This window comes from Chiloscyllium plagiosum, chromosome 4, assembly GCF_004010195.1.
Source record: "Chiloscyllium plagiosum isolate BGI_BamShark_2017 chromosome 4, ASM401019v2, whole genome shotgun sequence".
Classification (NCBI taxonomy): Eukaryota; Metazoa; Chordata; class Chondrichthyes; order Orectolobiformes; family Hemiscylliidae; genus Chiloscyllium; species Chiloscyllium plagiosum.
Genome location: NC_057713.1, coordinates 74,763,394 through 74,781,617, shown reverse-complemented (window position 1 = coordinate 74,781,617; position 18,224 = coordinate 74,763,394). Strand labels below are relative to the sequence as shown.

At 39.9% G+C, this 18,224-nt stretch overlaps 1 protein-coding gene across 2 annotated transcripts in view; it reads left to right on the top strand.

Moving 5' to 3' along the window:
• Positions 1 to 18,224, top strand: part of si:ch211-161h7.5 — a 52,523-nt gene that overhangs the window by 9,519 nt on the left and 24,780 nt on the right. For both annotated transcript variants that reach the window (XM_043688448.1, XM_043688449.1), the window contains 2 exons: positions 8,336 to 8,450; positions 10,989 to 11,133. In XM_043688448.1, the coding sequence (XP_043544383.1) occupies positions 8,336 to 8,450; positions 10,989 to 11,133 (260 nt within the window). The remainder of the gene's footprint in view (positions 1 to 8,335; positions 8,451 to 10,988; positions 11,134 to 18,224) is intronic.

The following is an 18,224-nucleotide window of genomic DNA, read 5'->3' as shown; positions in this document are numbered from 1 at the left end:
CTAAATATCTTTTGGTTCCCAGTATAAGTTATCAATCTGGCCAAAGTCTTACACAAACGTAAGGGTTGGAGTCCAGAGCGAATCTTGTTAAAGACATGTTCTGCAAACTACTGCTATCGGTCTCCATGAGAACCGGGGGACCATTTAACCAGACATTAATTTCAATTGGTTCTAATTTGAATGTTGCTAATCAACTTAACTATCCCAGCCTACTCGTGGGTGGAATTTCCTGGGTGTACATTTTCCCAGAAAATGGTCTATGCATTCTCTTACTGAAGTCAGCGCTTGTAGCATTCCTTGCTGTCTCAAGCCAGCATACTGGCAGCAACTACAATGACCTGCCAGCCCAGATTCTGAAGAATGTTTTAGACATTTGATCAAGGCTCGACTTTGTTCTGGGGTTTTGCCATGGGCTGGCCTAGGTCCTTCTGCTCAGGATATGTTCTGCGGGAGGCTTGGCAATTGCCTATACTCAAGTTGTATTCCCTCAGTTGGACAGATGAGGGAGTCCACTTCCATTGGGATGTGCTGTAACTCCCATGCTCCACTTGCCACATTTTCTAATGATAAAGCCAGTTGTAGTGCTTGTTGAAGTCCAGTTGGGCTTCAGCTAGTAGATGCTTTCGCGTGGTTACATCATTAATCACAAATACCAGATGGTCTCTCAGCGTTCCATTCAAGGTTAACCCAAAATCACATAACCTTGTCAAAAATCCCATTTTGGATTCCCCTGGTTCTCGGACTGTTGAATAAAGCTGATAGCTTCTCAGACTTGGAGGAGGTTTGTGATCATAATATTACTTAATCAAATCTGTCAACTTTACTGACTGTTGCCTCTGGGAAAGTTAAGCCCCTAGTTGCTGAAAATGACGTGGGTCTGCAAACAGTCAGAAGGATTACTTGTTGCTTTTCATCTGCCACAATGTCATTTGCCTGGAAAAGATATTGCACCCTTTCCACATATTGAGCCTAATCTTTGATGGCAGGATCGAACGAGTCAAGTTTCCCAAATAAAGACATGATGCCAGAAATGTTTACCCAACTCAAAGACGACTGTTGCACGTGAACAGTGTTCTTTAGACACATCCTGTTTCTCCCTTTGCTGCTGAAATAAGTACACAAGCTGGTATTCTGTCACCAAATCATCCTTCATTTACATATGCACAGTACCCTGGCTGTAACCAGCCAGTTTGGAGTTAGTGCCTGAAATTAGGAGACACTCTCATTCCTATGTTCATATCTGTTAGTCAGGGCCCCTTGAGATTAACAACCTCAATCAAAGATCTTATAGTGAGTGAGATCCGCCTGGTTTCAATCACTACCAATACAAATATGTGAATACACAAAGAAGGAAAACAGGTAGGTCACTCCAACCTTCTATTCTGCTCTGCCATTCAAGAAGATCATAGCTGATCAACTCTGCATTCTTGCATATAATCAAACACCTACCAACCACTGCCTTCAGAATATTTGAGGACTCTGTATCCTCAGCCTTTTGAGGAAGAGAATTTCAAAGACTCTGAATTCTCAGAGAGATAAAATGTTTTCTTATCTCTGTCTTAAGTTAATGCCACCTTATTTTTAAACTATGAACCTCTAGTTATGGATTCTCCCAGAAAAGAGAACATGTTTTCAACATTCACCTGATCAAGTCCCCTCAGGATCTTTAATCTTCCAATGAAGTCACCTCTGACTCTTGCAAACTCCAGGGGATATATGCTTAGCCTGTCTAACCTTTCCTCATAAAGCAATTTGTTCATTCCTAATATTAGGCAAGTAAACTTTTTCTGAATTGCTTCCAATCCATATACATCATCTTGCTGCCTCTTCCAAAGTTTCTATGTTGAAGCTGAAGTGCTGGGCACCCAATCCCGGACATCTTTCTGCCTCCTGTCTTACTGCTGGCATCCTCAGAATGCCACCCCTGTCACCATTATGATTTTTCAACTAACTTAAACTGAGGCCTTATTTGCCATGTTAGTTGGTTGTAAAAGATCCCATGACAGTATTTTGAAGAAGTGTGGAGGACATCATCACATTTCTGCACACTAAATGGCTGCCAGGTTTCCTTTATTAGAAATGACAGCACTGCTTAAAATACTTAATTGGCTGTGAAATCTGTTTGGGATGTTGTGAAAGGAGCTGTGTGAAAGCCGATCTTTTTCTTTCTGGACTAATCAATCAACTACCCTCTCAGCATTGAACGAACGAGAACAGAATGCCTGGCACATCTCTCACATCATACCATCACATACCAACAAGTAATATTCAAATGTCATGCAGCAAGCAGAGAAATCGCACCAACATGGAAAATATGAACATATAAAGGTTGGTTTTAGATTGTAGATTGAAACTGGCAGATTCACTTGCAAGTTGCAAAGGTCCTCTGACCAAATAACAATTAAGTACCCTAACCTGAGTACATTTAATGATAATCAAACATTGTGAATTTGAAGCATAACATATTCCCCTTGTTCTAAACCAGTATATTATTGGAATACCCATGAGCTATGTTAAAGGTGATCCGTGAGTCACTAATCAAATACCACCAAGCTGCATTCTGAATATTATGATACTGATGATATCTCAGAGAAATGAGGGATAGGCTCAAACCACCAGAAAATAACCTTCAGACGGGCAACAAGGACCATATCTTCACACAATTGTCATTTGTGGTGCACATTCTAGTAGCATCTAAGCTCCAGAATCTTTCTTCCAGATAGCTGTTTTGCTGTGCTGTTATATGTAACAATTTATGCTTACTAATATCAGCAAATGAGTGTTTTATCAGTTTCATATAGATTTCATATGGTGGTTCTCTTTCTGTACTCTGAATCTGTTTACTTCAGCAGATTGATGTCTTTATAGAAGCAGATGGAGGAATGCCAGGTCACTGAGTGGAGTTTTCAATGGCATGCCAACAATTATTTACAAACTTTCATGTCTTTCCTGTTGTTTGGCTAACTATGATAAGGAGGTGCTGGTTTTGGACTGGGGTGGACAAAGTTAAAAATCACACAACACCGGGTTATAGTCCAACAGGTTTATTTGAAAGTACGAGCTTTTGAAGCGCTGCTCCTTCATTAGGTAGCTACATGACAAAGGAGTAGCACTACAAAAGCTGGTACTTCCAAATAAACCTGTTGGACGATAAGTTGGTGTTGTATGATTTTTAATTTTGGCTAACAATGACAGTTCAGATTGACCTTCATCATCTGTACTCCTTTTATGATCATGTCATCCAATCACAGCATTTGTCTTACAATAATTAACTGTTCTGTTAAACCTCCCCTAAGGTGAATTGAACAGAAAACTCTTGGGATACAAACAGAAAGTACTGAAAAAACTCTGGTGACAGTGGAGTGTGAAACAAAATTAATGTTTTGTGTCCAGTATGACTCTTTGGAACTCAAACTCTTGGGCAACTGCAGCCAAAGTGTTAAAACACTTGGTTGATGCAATTCCTTTCTCACTTCTTCAGTAATTCCATACCTTTAGAGATATGAATTGTACCTGTAAGTCAGATTGTTGTATGGGGGCTTCATTCTTTACCTAAAGCATTGTTACTTCTACTTAAAGTAATACTAATGTAATTACTGAAATAAAGAAATATAGGCCACGTGGATTTCCTCTTTTAGGTATTAGTGACTTTGAAAATATCAAAATTTCCTAAATTCATACCATGTTTATACGTTCCTGGAAATAGTAATCCAAGAGTATTTACCCATTAGATAAATGTTTTGAAGTAATTAATGGCGAGGCTAACAGGTCTGAGGTTCACACATGAGCAATTAAATACAGAAGGATATTACTCTCCAACTGGCCATGCCACAGAAATATATCATTGATGGATTAATCATTAAATCATTTAAATCGTAAGTCAGAGGTGTGAAGTTGCCCACTAAACATGCCAGAGCACATTATACATTGAGCATTCGACTGTAGTATGTTTAATGAAGCAAAAACAGAAGTTGCTGGAAATGCTCAGCAGGTCTGGCAGCCTCTGTGAAGAGAAATCAGTTAGCGTTCTGGGTCCAGTGACCTTTCCTCAAAATTCCACCGGACCTGAAACATTATCTCTGATTTCTGTTCACAGATGCTGGCAGACCTACTGAGCTTTTCCAGCAACTTGTGTTTTTGTTTGTGATTTACAGTTCTTTTGGTTTTTATAATATTTAAATGCTGGAGATCAGAGTCAAGAGTATGGTGCTGGAAAAGCACAGCAAGTCAGGCAGCATCCAAGAAGCGGGAGAATCGACATTTCAGGCATAAGCCCTTCATCAGGAATGGAGACCCTAGTAATAATATGGGGAGCTGTGCTTAAGTCCTACTATATTGGAATTTAGATTCAATTTAAAAAATCTGGAATTAAGAGTCTAATAATGACCATGAAACCAGTAACAATTTTTAGAAAAAAAACAATTGTTTCACTAATGTCCTTCAGGGAATGAAATATGTCATCCTTACCTGGCCTGGCTTACATGTGATTCCACACATGTGGTTAACTCTTAACTGCCTTCTGAGCAATTAGGGATGACAATAAATGCGGCCTAACCAGCAATGCCCACATCATGTGAATGAACTATAAAAAAAATCCTTAGGCCCTGAAAATTTAATTATCTTTTTAAGTGCCTTGGTTTGAATTTTTTAAAAATCTCTTGTCGTCCTATCTTTCTGTCACTGTTTTTCATTTTCTAGGCATAATTTTCCATGGAATTAACTGTTGTAATTCATATTTCCTGATCCAGATTCTCTTTCTATCTGTGAGCATTCTTAACCCTGGTTGAAGAGACATGTTGCTTGTCCTGCTCTCCCATGTCATTACCTCTAGGTGTCTCTAAATAACAAATGTTACAACTCAAAAGCTCACAAGTCTGTTAGCTTAGTGACATGCATGAACACTCCGTCATATCCGATGCAAATATTGAGCAATTATATTTATGTTTTGAATAGTGCATACACTTTTGCTCACAACAATGGTGGGAGGAATAGTTTACTGGAATAACCAAATGGTCAATTAATCATGACACTGGAGTAGATGTTTATTTCAATAAAATCACTAAAGGTTTTTCTGGAGCATCTCATTTCACTGATGCTCCACTACTCAGACTTCTTTGCTCAATTTAAAGTTTTAAAACGTTTTGCATAGAACATTGTTGGAATTGTGAGCTATCACACAGCATAAGCAATGGGGCAACTGGCAGCTGGGTGAATAACAGGATGAGCTCTCTACTTTGCTCACCAGATAGTTTTAAGGATTGAGCTCTAAACAGTGAATTTGCGTGGGGGAACTCAATGTTAAATCAATACAGAAACAAAGATTGAATTGAGAGAGAGAGAAAGAGAGCGAGAGAAAAAGAGAAGCACAAAGCAAATCATTCATCTTTCATTTTTGCATGGAGTGAATATTTTTTCATTCACGGGATATGAGCATCACTGGCTGAGTCAGCATTTATTGTCCATTCCTAGTTCCCCTGGAAAAGGTGAGCTGCCTTCCTTCACTATTGTAGTCCATTGTGATCAATGCTGTTAGAAAGTGAGTTTATATTTTGACTCAGCAATGATGAAGGAATGGTAATATATTTCTAAGTCAGGACAGGGAGTGGCTTAGTGGAAAACTTATAGATGGTGGTGTGCCCATGTATCTGCTGCCCTTCTTCTAGATGGTAGTGGTTGTGGGTTTGGAAGGGGATGTTTAAGGAGCATTGGTAAATTTTTGTAATGTGGATGGTACACTCTACTGACAGTGTGTGTGGAGGGAGTGTATGTTTGTGGATGTGATGTCAACCAAGTGAGCTGCTTTGTCCTAGATGGCACCAAGGTTCTTGAGTGTTGTTCGAGAGGTGAGAATATTTCCTATATATTTCAATCATACGAGTATCTTCCTCTTACCTTCCTTTGCTGAAAATAATGGTTCTGGTATTATTGCCCCAGCATTTTCTGGTGCTGCATTCAACGAACAGTGTATCACAGTCAATATTGATTCTGCTGCCTGACTTTGAGGTGCAATAGTGGTAATGTTAATGGACTGTAATCCAGAGCTCTGGGTTAAATTTCTGAGTAATGGTTTCAAGTCCCATTCAAATTTGTGGGCGGCACGGTGGCACAGTGGTTAGCACTGCTGCCTCACAGCGCCAGAGATCCGGGTTCAATTCCCGCCTCTGGCGACTGACTGTGTGGAGTTTGCACGTTCTCCCCGTGTCTGCGTTGGTTTCCTCCGGGTGCTCCGGTTTCCTCCCATAATCCAAAGATGTGCAGGTAAGGTGAATTGGCCATGCTAAATTGCCCGTAGTGTTAGGTAAGGGGTAAATGTAGGGGTATGGGTGGGTTGCGCTTCGGCGGGTCGGTGTGGATTTGTTGGGCCAAAGGGCCTGTTTCCACACTGTAAGTAATCTAATCTAATCTAATCTAATCAAATAACTCCAGAGGGACTAGTCTCCCATCATCAACTCATTTTTGTTTTAACACATGAATAATCCTTGACCTTAGTACTGTCCCATTTAGGGTCAAGTATCAAAGTCAAGGACTGTTCATATATAAATAAAGAGTGACTTGGTGATGGGAGACCAGTCTTTGTGGATTTATTTCAGAGACAATGAGAGTTGGATCATAGTGTGCCAATACCTTAGAGGATGATAACTAGGGCTTGTCTACGTACCATTTCTAAGGTCGACCCCTTTTTAAATGTTCATGCAAAGGTGTCAGGATGGATGCCAGGTTATGTATGAACTTTCCATAGTAATTTACCAGCCCAAGAAATGATCTAAAGCTCCTGGACAGACGTGGGAGTCTTTGATTGTCCTCACTTTATCTTCCAACAGGTGTAACCCGGACTTGTTGACTCTATAGCCCAAATATGTCACTTGAATGGCCTGTAATACACATTGTTCCCTTCTGAGGTATTCACTGGCCTTGGAAAAATCTCTTAAGACTATATACTTATTGTTCCTCATTAGCTTTCCATATTATTATTATTATTATTATTATTAGGATGTCATCAAGGTAAATGGCAACCTGAGGTTGCAAAATGTTCTCCATCGTCTGCTGAAAAATTGAACATAGTGACAATGCCCCAAATGGTAGTCTCATATATCAGTACACCCACTGTGGTAGATGGTGATATTTGGATTCAATTAAAAACAAATGGGATTAATGGCTGGCCTAATGATGACCATTTAACTACTACTGATGGTCAGGGAAAAATCGATCGGATTCAGTTCCTTCAGAAAAGTTTATCTCCAATTCTTACCTAATCTGGTGTACATTTGACTCCAGACCAAAAGCAATGCAGTTGATTCTGAAATGGCCTAGTTAAGCGATTCAGTTCCAGGGTAGGAAGGGATGGGCAGTAAATGTTGGTTCTGCCAGTGATGGCTATATCCTATGAACAATTTTTAAAAAATGTATATATACATTTACTTTCCATCATATTGCCATTGAATAGTAATCAAGTTGGCACTAAACTGAAATTTCAATAATGTATTGTGCCTGGGACACAGACTAATTTTAACCCATCCAGATAAGATCACCAGCAACATCTTCAGTGGTCTAAGTACTGCAATATATTTTGTTACAAAATGTTGTAGGCACTAATCAATACATTTTAAAGTATTTTTCTCATTGAATCCTTGTGCGTCCTTCCTGCGTTCATGAATTTATTGAATGAGTACTAGTGCCCAAAAGTTATGAATTCCTCAAGAACCAACACTAATCTGACTTTAACCAGATCTGAGCTAGAAGAAGCTCCAGATTGATTCCTTCATTTTTTTGAATTATAGAGGAGCAAATCTACCCTGCTAACCATTATACAGTAGCTCATGTTGGAACTGCATGTAAGTGAGCATTGGGTAAAGTAAAACTAAGATTACTGTGGTGCTGGCTATCTTCAAAACTTACACAAATTTGAATACTTGAAAGAAGCCCCAAATGTAGAATATTGATCAATCATGAGTCAATGCATTCACATGGAAATCAGATAATTTATAAAGAATAATGAGTAGACAAGCTATTCACTGGCAGAAAAGATGAAGAGTACATGTAGGCTCCCAATTGTGCACCTGTATTCCTGCCCTGTAGTATAAAGCTAGGATCTACCTTTGTAACAGCATGGCAAAAAAATGTTGTGAGTTATAAGAATGATTTATCATTAATTATTAAACTGTAATGAAGGATTGGTATATGTACTTTTGTATTCAAATTCTTAAGATGAATTATAGAACTGTTGCTTTATAGGAGCATTAAAGAGTCAGAAAAACAAGGTATTAAAGTAACTGAAAACGTTATTTCTCTTCTGCATTTTTGACGTGCTTATCACTTGATGAAAATATTTATCTAGGATTCTCCAACGACCAAAATGAGTCCCTGGAAGATTAGTCTTCTGGTCCTTGCTTTAGTTGTCTACATCATTACTCTGGTTATGAATGCTCTTGCAGGACGAGGATCACAGTCAGGTAAGGTTTAAAAGCCGGTATGGTTCAACCTTAAAAACTAGAAAACACTTGAGCACATGATCTTGATCCATCTGAGGTCACTTAAAACCCACATTGATGAAGAGAATAAAAAAATGTGTTAGTCTGGATCAATCTTCTGCTTGATTGTATTAGTTTCTGTTTGCAAACAAGTCAGGCTAAAATTGCATTCAAAACCACATAAGCTGCTGCATTCATTTGCTCTGGTTTTAAAAATATCTTGTTGGAAGCAGGCACAACCCATCAAAGTTCTCCATATCCACCTAAGTCGAGTTCATTTCCATTGAGAGGTTCGATACATTTTGCCGATTTTACAGTTCTATAGTTAGATTGCATTGAGACTTTTACATGCAAGAAGACTAATTTTCAGAAGTTTTTGATGATTTTCTTTAAATTTAAAACTTATAACATGCCATAATATAAGTGAAAAATATATTTGTATATATTTGTAAGTCTTTTTCACCAACAGGTTACTCAAGATGGCAAATTGACATTGATTCTAAGATATTCATTTTTATTGTGGTAAACCCAACATTGACTGAGTTAATTAAGTTTTCTCAGCTTTATGATGAAGCATCTGAACAAGTTGGACCCAGGACAGTATCCTGAGGAAGGCCTGCTGCTCTGTTTTGTGATGAGATGGTTAACTTTCAGCAACCCTTACTGCCTTCCTTTGTGCTGGACATGACTCCAATCAATGGAGAGTTCCCTCCCACCTCATTCCTAAAGAATCTAGTTTCATTAGAGTGCTTTGATGCCATACTTTCCGAAATGGCCTTGAGGTCAAGGGCAGTCAATCTCACCTCATCTTTAGAAAGCATCTGCTTTATTTTTGTTTTGATCAAGGTTGTATTGTCCAGGAGCTGAATGACCCTGAAGAAACTGAGAGCCAGTGAGCAAGATATTCTTTTACAAATGTCACGTGATAGCACTGTCAATGACCCCTTATATTATTTGATTGGATAATTGGATTTGTCCTTCCTTTTGAAGACTGAACATATCCAGTCTTATCCAGGCAATATTAAATGATGTTAGGTAGATGTCAGTGTTGTAGCTGAACTGAAACAAGTCTTGAGACTGGTTATGGACTAGCAGTCTTCAGTACAACAGCTGAGATGATAACTTTTGCAGTATCCAGTTACTTCATCAGTTCCTTGACTTCATGTGGAGTGAATTGAATTAGCTGAAGATTGGCATCTATCTGGTGACTTCTGGAGGAGGCCAAGATCGATCATCCATTTAGCACTTCTGGCTGAAGATTGTTGCAAATGCTTTGGCCTTGTCTTTCTCACTGATGTCTTAGGCTCCCTCCCCAATGAGGATGGGGCTATTTCTGGAGGCTCCTCTTCCAGTGAGTTTTATAATTGTCTACCATCATGCATGACTGGATGTAGTGGGACTGCAGAGCTTAGATCTGATCTGTTGATTTGTCACATTGCTTAATATAGCTCTGCATATCACACACTGTCTGTGCTATTATGAATATATATTGACCTGCATTGTAGCTTCAGGATGACACCTTATTTCTCAGTGTATTTGGGACTGTTTCTGATGTGTCCTCCTGCCTTCTTCATTGAATGAAAGTTGGTGCTGGGAGAGTGGGAAATGGGTAGATGATAAGATTGTGAAGAAATTGACTGTGGTAGAATGCAATTCTGTTATTTCTGATGGTTTTTAGCATTCAAGGATATGTCTTTAGTTATCCGATCTGTCCTCATTTGTATTTAATATGGTATTGGTGGCTAAAGCATGATTGCCGAAATTCTTAGTGTGAGGAATTTTTGATGTACAGCGGTGATTCCTGTCTATACTGTCATGGTGAGTTGCATCTGGCCCCATGGATGGGTCACCATTGCCGGGTCCTGTGCCAGACCCACACTCACACCACAACCAGGAGCCACTGGCTCTGCTCTCTGCTGCCTCACCAACAACCATGAGATCCTGGCTCAGGGTCTACCACAACCAGGTGTCCTTGGTTCTTCTGAAATCACCACCTCACTGATGCCTGGAGTCCCTGTTCCAGGCATACCATACCGCTGCCACTTCAGCCACCTCCTTGTCAATGCCTGGATTCCCTGCTCCAGGCCCACCACAATCAGGAGTCCCTGGCTCCAACAAGTCTAGACCATCAGTCACCAAGTGTCTGCTCCAGCCTCTTGCCTCCATGATTTCACCTCTTCTGCCACTGCCAACAGGAAGAAGATGAAGAGAAAAGAAAAGAAAGAAGACAAAAGTGGTAGAAAAGAAGGGAGAAAGTGGCCACCTAAAGCTGACAGACCCAGGAGCCTAATTGCTGTCTACCTTCCAGGCACTGCCTTTTTGAAATTTCTAAAATGAGCATGACCTAATTTCACTAATTGGTTAAAAAGTCCTTAGCATGATTCTGCACCAGCCAGCTCAAGTATTTGTTATCACTGTACAGTGTTTGTATTTGTTTAGATTTAATTAGTTATTTTCCTTCATATTATGCAACTGTGCAGATTTTCAATTGTCTAATAATAGCATTTGTCAATTTGCTAGGACCTTTTTATCAGTCTGTTGGAAACATATCAAAGAAATATGATACTGAGTTGACCCCTGCAGGATGGACCTTCTCTATTTGGGGAGTTATTTATACCTGGCAAGCTATATGGCTTCTGTATGCATGCATTGGATTATGCAGAAGGTAATATGATGCTCCAATTAATGTACCTACATTCATTCCTCTGTATCTGTATGTGTTCTGTTCCTGAGAACCCACATGAATGATGAAATTTGAGAATGCTGACCTTGATAAAAAAATTGTTTACAAGTTTAAAATAGTTTAAAATATCATGAATGTGCGATTTTTGCCTGCTGATATTAATTTTTATTGTTTTTTTTGGTGTGTTAGGTGAATTCATGGTTTTGTGGATAGAAAGGATTTACTGTATTGTCTCTAATCTATGCATTTTCATAGAATAGAATCCCTACAATGTAGAAACAGGCCATTTGGCCCAAGAAGGCCACACTGACTCCAAAAAGCATCCCACCCACATTCACTCCTCCTACCCTGTAACTCTGCATTTCCCACGGTTAATCCAACAAACCCACACATCCCTGGACAATATGGGCAAATAGCATAGCCAATCCAGCTAAACTGCACATCTTTGGATTGTGGAAGGAAACCGGAAAACTCAGAGGAAACCCAAGCAGACATAGGGGGAGAATGTGCAAACTCCACACAAACAGTTGTCCAAAGCTGGAATTGAACCCGCGTCCCTGGTGCTATAAGGCAGCAGTGCTAATCATTGAGCCGCGTGCCATATTAAGATTGCTCGTTGAATATCATTGAATATTGTTCAATCTCCACCCATAAGGGCAGTGCAAAAATAGGTAGATGTGGAACAACTGGAGCTATGAAATCAGGTTAATAAAACCGTAAATGCTATTTTATTTCGACATAAACATAGGTTGTCAACTTTAGCCACTGCCTCCTGACCTGTGACCTCCACCTTTAGAAGAAATGAAAAGAAGTAGGAGAGAGGAGGGATACATGAATGAAATTGAGCAAAATATTCAACTAAAGTTGGAGCTTTAAGTTTGCTCTCCTTGTCCCACTCCTTCACTAATCAGAATAAAGTTAAATCAAACTAGTTATAACTGGTTTATCACTGAAACAAAGTTGCTCAAAAGCAGATGCAACGATTACTGACAAACAATTTGAATTATGCAAATATTTAAATCTATCCTTTCCTAATAAAAACACTCACTCCACTCTGAAGAGAAATAAATAAATGAAAACTCTAGAGTAAACTTCAAAGTATTCTGCAACTAATTGTTAAATTCATTGTCCCAAACTGTGTTTTGATTCTGAAGGCACTGGGAGTCTTCCCGGAAACTGGTTGACAGCAGGATTCTGAGCCTGTGTTGGAACATGATCATCTTGTTTGGAGGTAGTTCGAGCTTTCACTACAACAAGATCTCCATGTATGACTGAAGTCTGAGCTTCCCTGGACTTTGTGAGGCTTCTATTAATTCCACAATGGAAGTGGAAACCTTCACTATCTTACTGTACATCATAGTTAGATCTATGATGCTGCTGCTGGGGTTAGTCACCACTTCCAACAGTAAGGGATAGTTGTAAACTTCGTACAGACAACTGTGCCAAGTTTGTGTCTGATAATGAATCACTACCATGCGCAGTTTTTTTCTGAATGCCACTCTATGAAAGTCTTCTGCAGCAGAATTCATATATGCCCTCAGCATCCAGCAAGTGACACCCCCAGCACTCTTGCACAGGTGGCAAGCCCCTTGTGACCATCTTCACCACATGGAAATCCCATCTCTAAGCTATCTTTTAACTTATACTCAATTTAATGTATCTGAGCTGGTGTGACTGTGGTGCCATTCCTTCATTATCCTTTTATCCCACCACTGGTTAGGTGGCAGTTCTTGGAGTATCTGAAAGAGAAGGGTACAAGGATATGGGGAGGTAAGCCAGAGTTACCCATCTGAAGATTGTAAATCAGAAGTAATTATAGAATGAGAGATAAGTGGATAAGAATTTAGGTCTGATGATTCCATCATCTTTTGATTATTTCAGTTCTCCCTCTGGCCACAGCAACATTGATTCGCACAGTCTTCTCCAAAACCGTCATGCTTGTTCTCTGCCAGTTATCTCCAGATTGTATTAGAGTACAGGTTCACCCAGAAATGAGGAGGAATTTCTTCTCTCAGTCAGTAGTGAGTATGTAGAAATTTTTGATTATAGAAAGGTGTTGAGCTGGGTTGTTAACATATCCAAGGCTGAGATAGATGTTTAATTAGCAAAGGAATTTAGGATTATGGTGAAAAGCAGGAAAATGGAGTTGAAGATCGTCAGATTTAAACCTTCCCAGGGAGGTTAACGAGTATAGTACAATGAGTGACCTGGCAGCGTATGAAATGTGGTTATGAGAGTTGCAGCGGTGCTAAGTGTATGTCACTCAAACTGAAGGTGTGAATGCTAGTTTGATTGATGAAAATTGGGCTAGTGAGGGATCGGTATTTGGTACATTGAGTCGAGTGTGAGGTGACAGATGCAGTTGTCTTTGACAGTGCACTAAATAATTTTTATGACTGGTCTGAGCTCTTGTGTAGCATTGTGACCAGGTCCTTTGGATGAGAATTCTAACGTCAACCAACATGGCTGTCTGCTGTCATTGCCTTTGGAAAGTTTGTCTGAAAGTGGTCCTATTTGGAAAGATGTTTTCTCTTCAATCTCCACAAGTTGTTCAGTGCAGTGTCAGAAAATGTTTGAACATGATCTCTTCCCCAGCGCAATATAATTTGCCTTGCTTCCTGTTCAGACTGTCTTTCACAAGTAGCTGCTTCTCCTGAACAGAAACAAAGCTGGCTTTGATTGGTTCACTAAGCCTTGCCTCAACAAAACCACTCAGTAAGTTATTCAGCTCTGGCCCAGAGATCAATTGTACGAGTTAGCGTCAAGTTACTGTGCTGTCTGTATCAGTGAGAATAGACATGGATTAGTTAAGCATCAATCCTCAAGCCTGCTTTTGGGGTCTGGCCAATTGAGGTACCAAGGATTTAATACCCATCAATTAGATTCCACTATAAATCCCTTTAACTATTTTGAGGATTTATTTAGTTGTCTCTAAGCAACAAAGCTGGAGCAAGGACCAAATATCAACAAAATAACATGACCTTGTGATTTGTTCAATGATTTAAAAGACTGGCAAACAATTATATCTATAACAGGACATGGTTAGGAGAGACTGCAACTCAAATCCCAGAGTATTATGTACAGCTTTGGTGTCGATGTTTTTGAAAATGAGAGATAATTATGTTGGAAGCAGTTTAAAGAAGGTTTGTGTTACAACTCAACTAGATAACATGCTGGAATTCAAGTCCCACTACTCCCAAAGTCATCACAAAAGTTAAAGATTTTAAAATTATGCAGAGTTCACCAAATTACCTGATTTTCAGGTAAACCCAAGTTGATATAAAGGTTTATACACAAACAAGAATGATTATTTATTGCTTGTAATTAGACACGAGCTACAGATAAGTAGTTCTGAACCATCACCATTTAATACTACTAATTACCACACCTATTGCCTTTGCATAAACAGACAGAGTTAGATAGGTTAGGGGCAGAGGGGATCAAAACTGGAAATACAGTTCAGTGGTCTTTGTTCCCAGGTTCTGTTATTGAGATAATCTTTATCACTCTCCTGCTGGCCAGAACATTGCTTCAGTCTTCTCCTCAGATGCTTCCACTAGTTGATAAGAGACAAAGGCGGCTTGTTCCCTTATATAAGATCTCTCATTTATTAATTGAAACATCATAGAATGCCTACAGTGTGGAAATAGGCCATTCAGCCCATCAAGTCTACACAGACCGTCCAAAGAGTAACCTACCCAAACACCCTGTAACCCCTCATTTACCATAGCTAACCCACCTCACCTACACACTATGGGGCAATTTAGCATGGCACATCCACCTAACATGCACATCTTTGGACTGTGGAAGGAAACCAGAGCACCCAATGGGAACTCATGCAGACACAGGAGACACATACAAACTCCACAACAATTGAATCTGGATCCCTGACACTATGAGACAGCAGTGCTAACCACTGTGCCACTATAACCTATAACAGTTACATGAAAGATAAGCTAGTTCCTTCAGGTTTACAATGAGTTGTGATTATAAAGAGTGGAGAGGCCACTCCTGAGCTGGGCAAGAATTGAAAATGTTTCTCTTTCTCTATCTGTCTCTCCCTCTCTGTATGAATTGTTCCCAACTCCAAGCTGTTGAGTATCTTGAGAACCAATCACAATTGTTGTTGGCTGGTAAAAAGATCTCTATCATTGATGACTGCTAATTAGTCCATCCACCAGTCAACTTTGTGAAGTCAACAAAGGTTTGCATTGTATACCCCTGGGCTCTAAATCATCATCACAGTGTCATAGAGATGTATAGCACGGAAACAGACCCTTCGGTCCAACTCATCCATGCCAACCAGATATTCCAATCCAATCTAGTCCCATTTGCCAGCACCCGGCCCATATCCCTCCAGATCCTTCCTATTCATATACCCATCCAGATGCCTTTTAAATGTTGCAATTGTACTAGCCTCCACTACTTCTTCTGGTACACGTACCACCCTCTGCGTGAAAACGTTGCCCCTTAGGTCTCTTTTATATCTTTCCCTTCTAATCCTAAACCTATGCCCTCTAGTTCTGGACTACTCCACCCCAGGAAAAGACTTTGTCTATTTATCCTATCCATGCACCTCATGATTTTATAAACTTATATAAGGTCACACCTCAGCCTCTGACACTCCAAGGCAAACAGCCCCAGCCTATTCAGCCTCTCCCTATAGCTCAAATCCTTCAACCCTGGTAACATCCTTGTAAATTTTTTCTGAACTCTTTCAACTTTTACAACATCCTTCCGATAGGAAGGAGACCAGAATTGCACGCAATATTCCAAAAATGGCCTAACCAATGTTCTGTACTCAATACTCTGACCAATAAAGGAAAGCATACCAAACACCTTCTTCCATGAGTCAATTGGCCCATCAGATCAAGATCCCATTGTAATCTGAGGTAACCTTCACTGTCCACTACACTTCCAATTTTGCTGTCATCTACAAACGTAGCTCCAACTAATTCTTGTTCAAAGAGTTCGTCACTATCCTATTTACCTGCGACTCTACTTACAAGGAGCTATGAACCTTTGTTCAGCAACACTCCCTAGGACCTTACCATGAAGTGTATAAGTTCTGCTAAGATTTGCTTTCCCAAAATGAAGCATCTCGCAGTTATCTAAAATAAACTCCATCTGCCACTCCTCAGCCCATTGGCCCATCTAATCAAGATCCCACTGTAATGGGAGGTAACCTTCTTTGCTGTCCACTACACCTCCAATTTTGGTGTTATCTGCAAACTTAGCTCCAACTAATTCTTGTTCAAAGAGTTGTTCACACAGTGTCTGCAAATGCGTGATCACAGAATCAAACATTGATTTTAAAACAACCTAGTCCACTCATTTCAGTCCACAGTTTTTTTAAACACTTACTAATGTGATTTATTCCTGTAATGAAAATGTTATTTCACCATGAACACGCTGGGCATTTACCTATTGTATGTTCAGAGGAATAAGGTGTCATCTTTATTGAGATCTATAATATGTTGAGGGAACTTAACAGTCTGAAAGGATGTTTTTCATTGTGAGGGAGTCTAGAAATTGGGGATGCAGTCTAGAATAAGATTCCTCCCCTCAGTGTAGATTGAGCTGTTGAACTCATTCAGGGCTGAGTTAGATTTCTGTTAGACCAAGGAATGAGGGTTAAGGGAATCAGGGTGAGGGTTCAGGGTAGATGGGAAAGTAGAACTAAGACCGCAACTAGACCAATCATTTGACAGGCTCGAATGTCAAAATGACCCACTCCTGTTCCTGAGACCCATTTTCCAAAATCAGTGAATCGTATTAGCACTTGTAGAGTGAGGCAATTGGTCAGGTCATTCCACTAGCTGTTAAGAATATAATGGAATAAAAATTACTGCAGATGTAAAGTGTAATTGTAGAATCGTAGATTGGCTGCAGATTGTGGACATTTTAGTTTCCTTCAACTAACATAATCACCAATTAAATATTAAATAAAAGTCAAGACCATATGCAGTCTGCAGCTAAATCAAGAGCACAAAGATAAATGTTATCAACCAATGACACCAGTTACCTATTTTGTAATTTAAAAAAAAGGAATTAAAAGTAAATGAATAAGGGCACCAGGGTAAACAAATATGATTCAATTCCCATGTTAGAGTCGTGCATTCTGTTGTAGTTAGATAATAGTTTGTGTGCTAATGTGGATGGACTCAAAACTTGGAAGTATAGTATACCGTAGGGAGAATATTGATAGACTTCAAAAGGTCATAACACAGGTGGAGGAATGGGCAGACAATTGACAGATAAAGTTCACTACAGATAAATGTGAAGGACTCAGTTTATTGAAAGAATAGGAAGATGTAATTGAAATAAAGGCTACAAATAAAGGTGGCATGATGACACAGTGGTTGGCACTGCTGCCTTACAGTACCTGGGACCTGAGTTTGATCAAAGCCTTCGGTGACTCAGTATATGAAGAGTGCATCTTATCTCTGAGTGGGTTTCTGCTGGGTGTTCCAGTGTCCTCCCACAGTCCAAAGCTATGTGAGAGGTGGATTGGCCATGCTAAATTGTCTCATAGCCACAGGGATATGCACACTAAATGGATTAACCAAGGTAAATGTGAGGTTATGGAGATAGGGTGGGACTTCAGGGTGCAGGCTTGATGGGCTGAATAGAGTCATAGAGATGTACAGCATAGAAACAGACCCTTTGGTCCAACCTGTCCATGCCGACCAGATATCCCAACCCAATCTAGTCCCACCTGCCAGCACCCGGCCCATATTCCTACAAACCCTTCCTATTCATATACCCATCCAAGTGCCTCTTAAAGGTTGCAATTGTACCAGCCTCCACCACATCCTCTGGCAGCTCATTCCATACACGTACCACCCACTGTGTGAAAAAGATGCCCCTTAGGTCTCTTTTATATCTTTCCCCTCTCATCCTAAACTATGCCCTCTAGTTCTGGACTCCCCAATCCCAGGGAAAAGACTTTGTCTATTTATCCTATCCATGCCCCTCATAATTTTGTAAACCTCAATAAGGTCACCACTCAGCCTCCGATGCTCCAGGGAAAACAGCCCCAGCCTGTTCAGCCTCTCCCTATAGCTCAAATC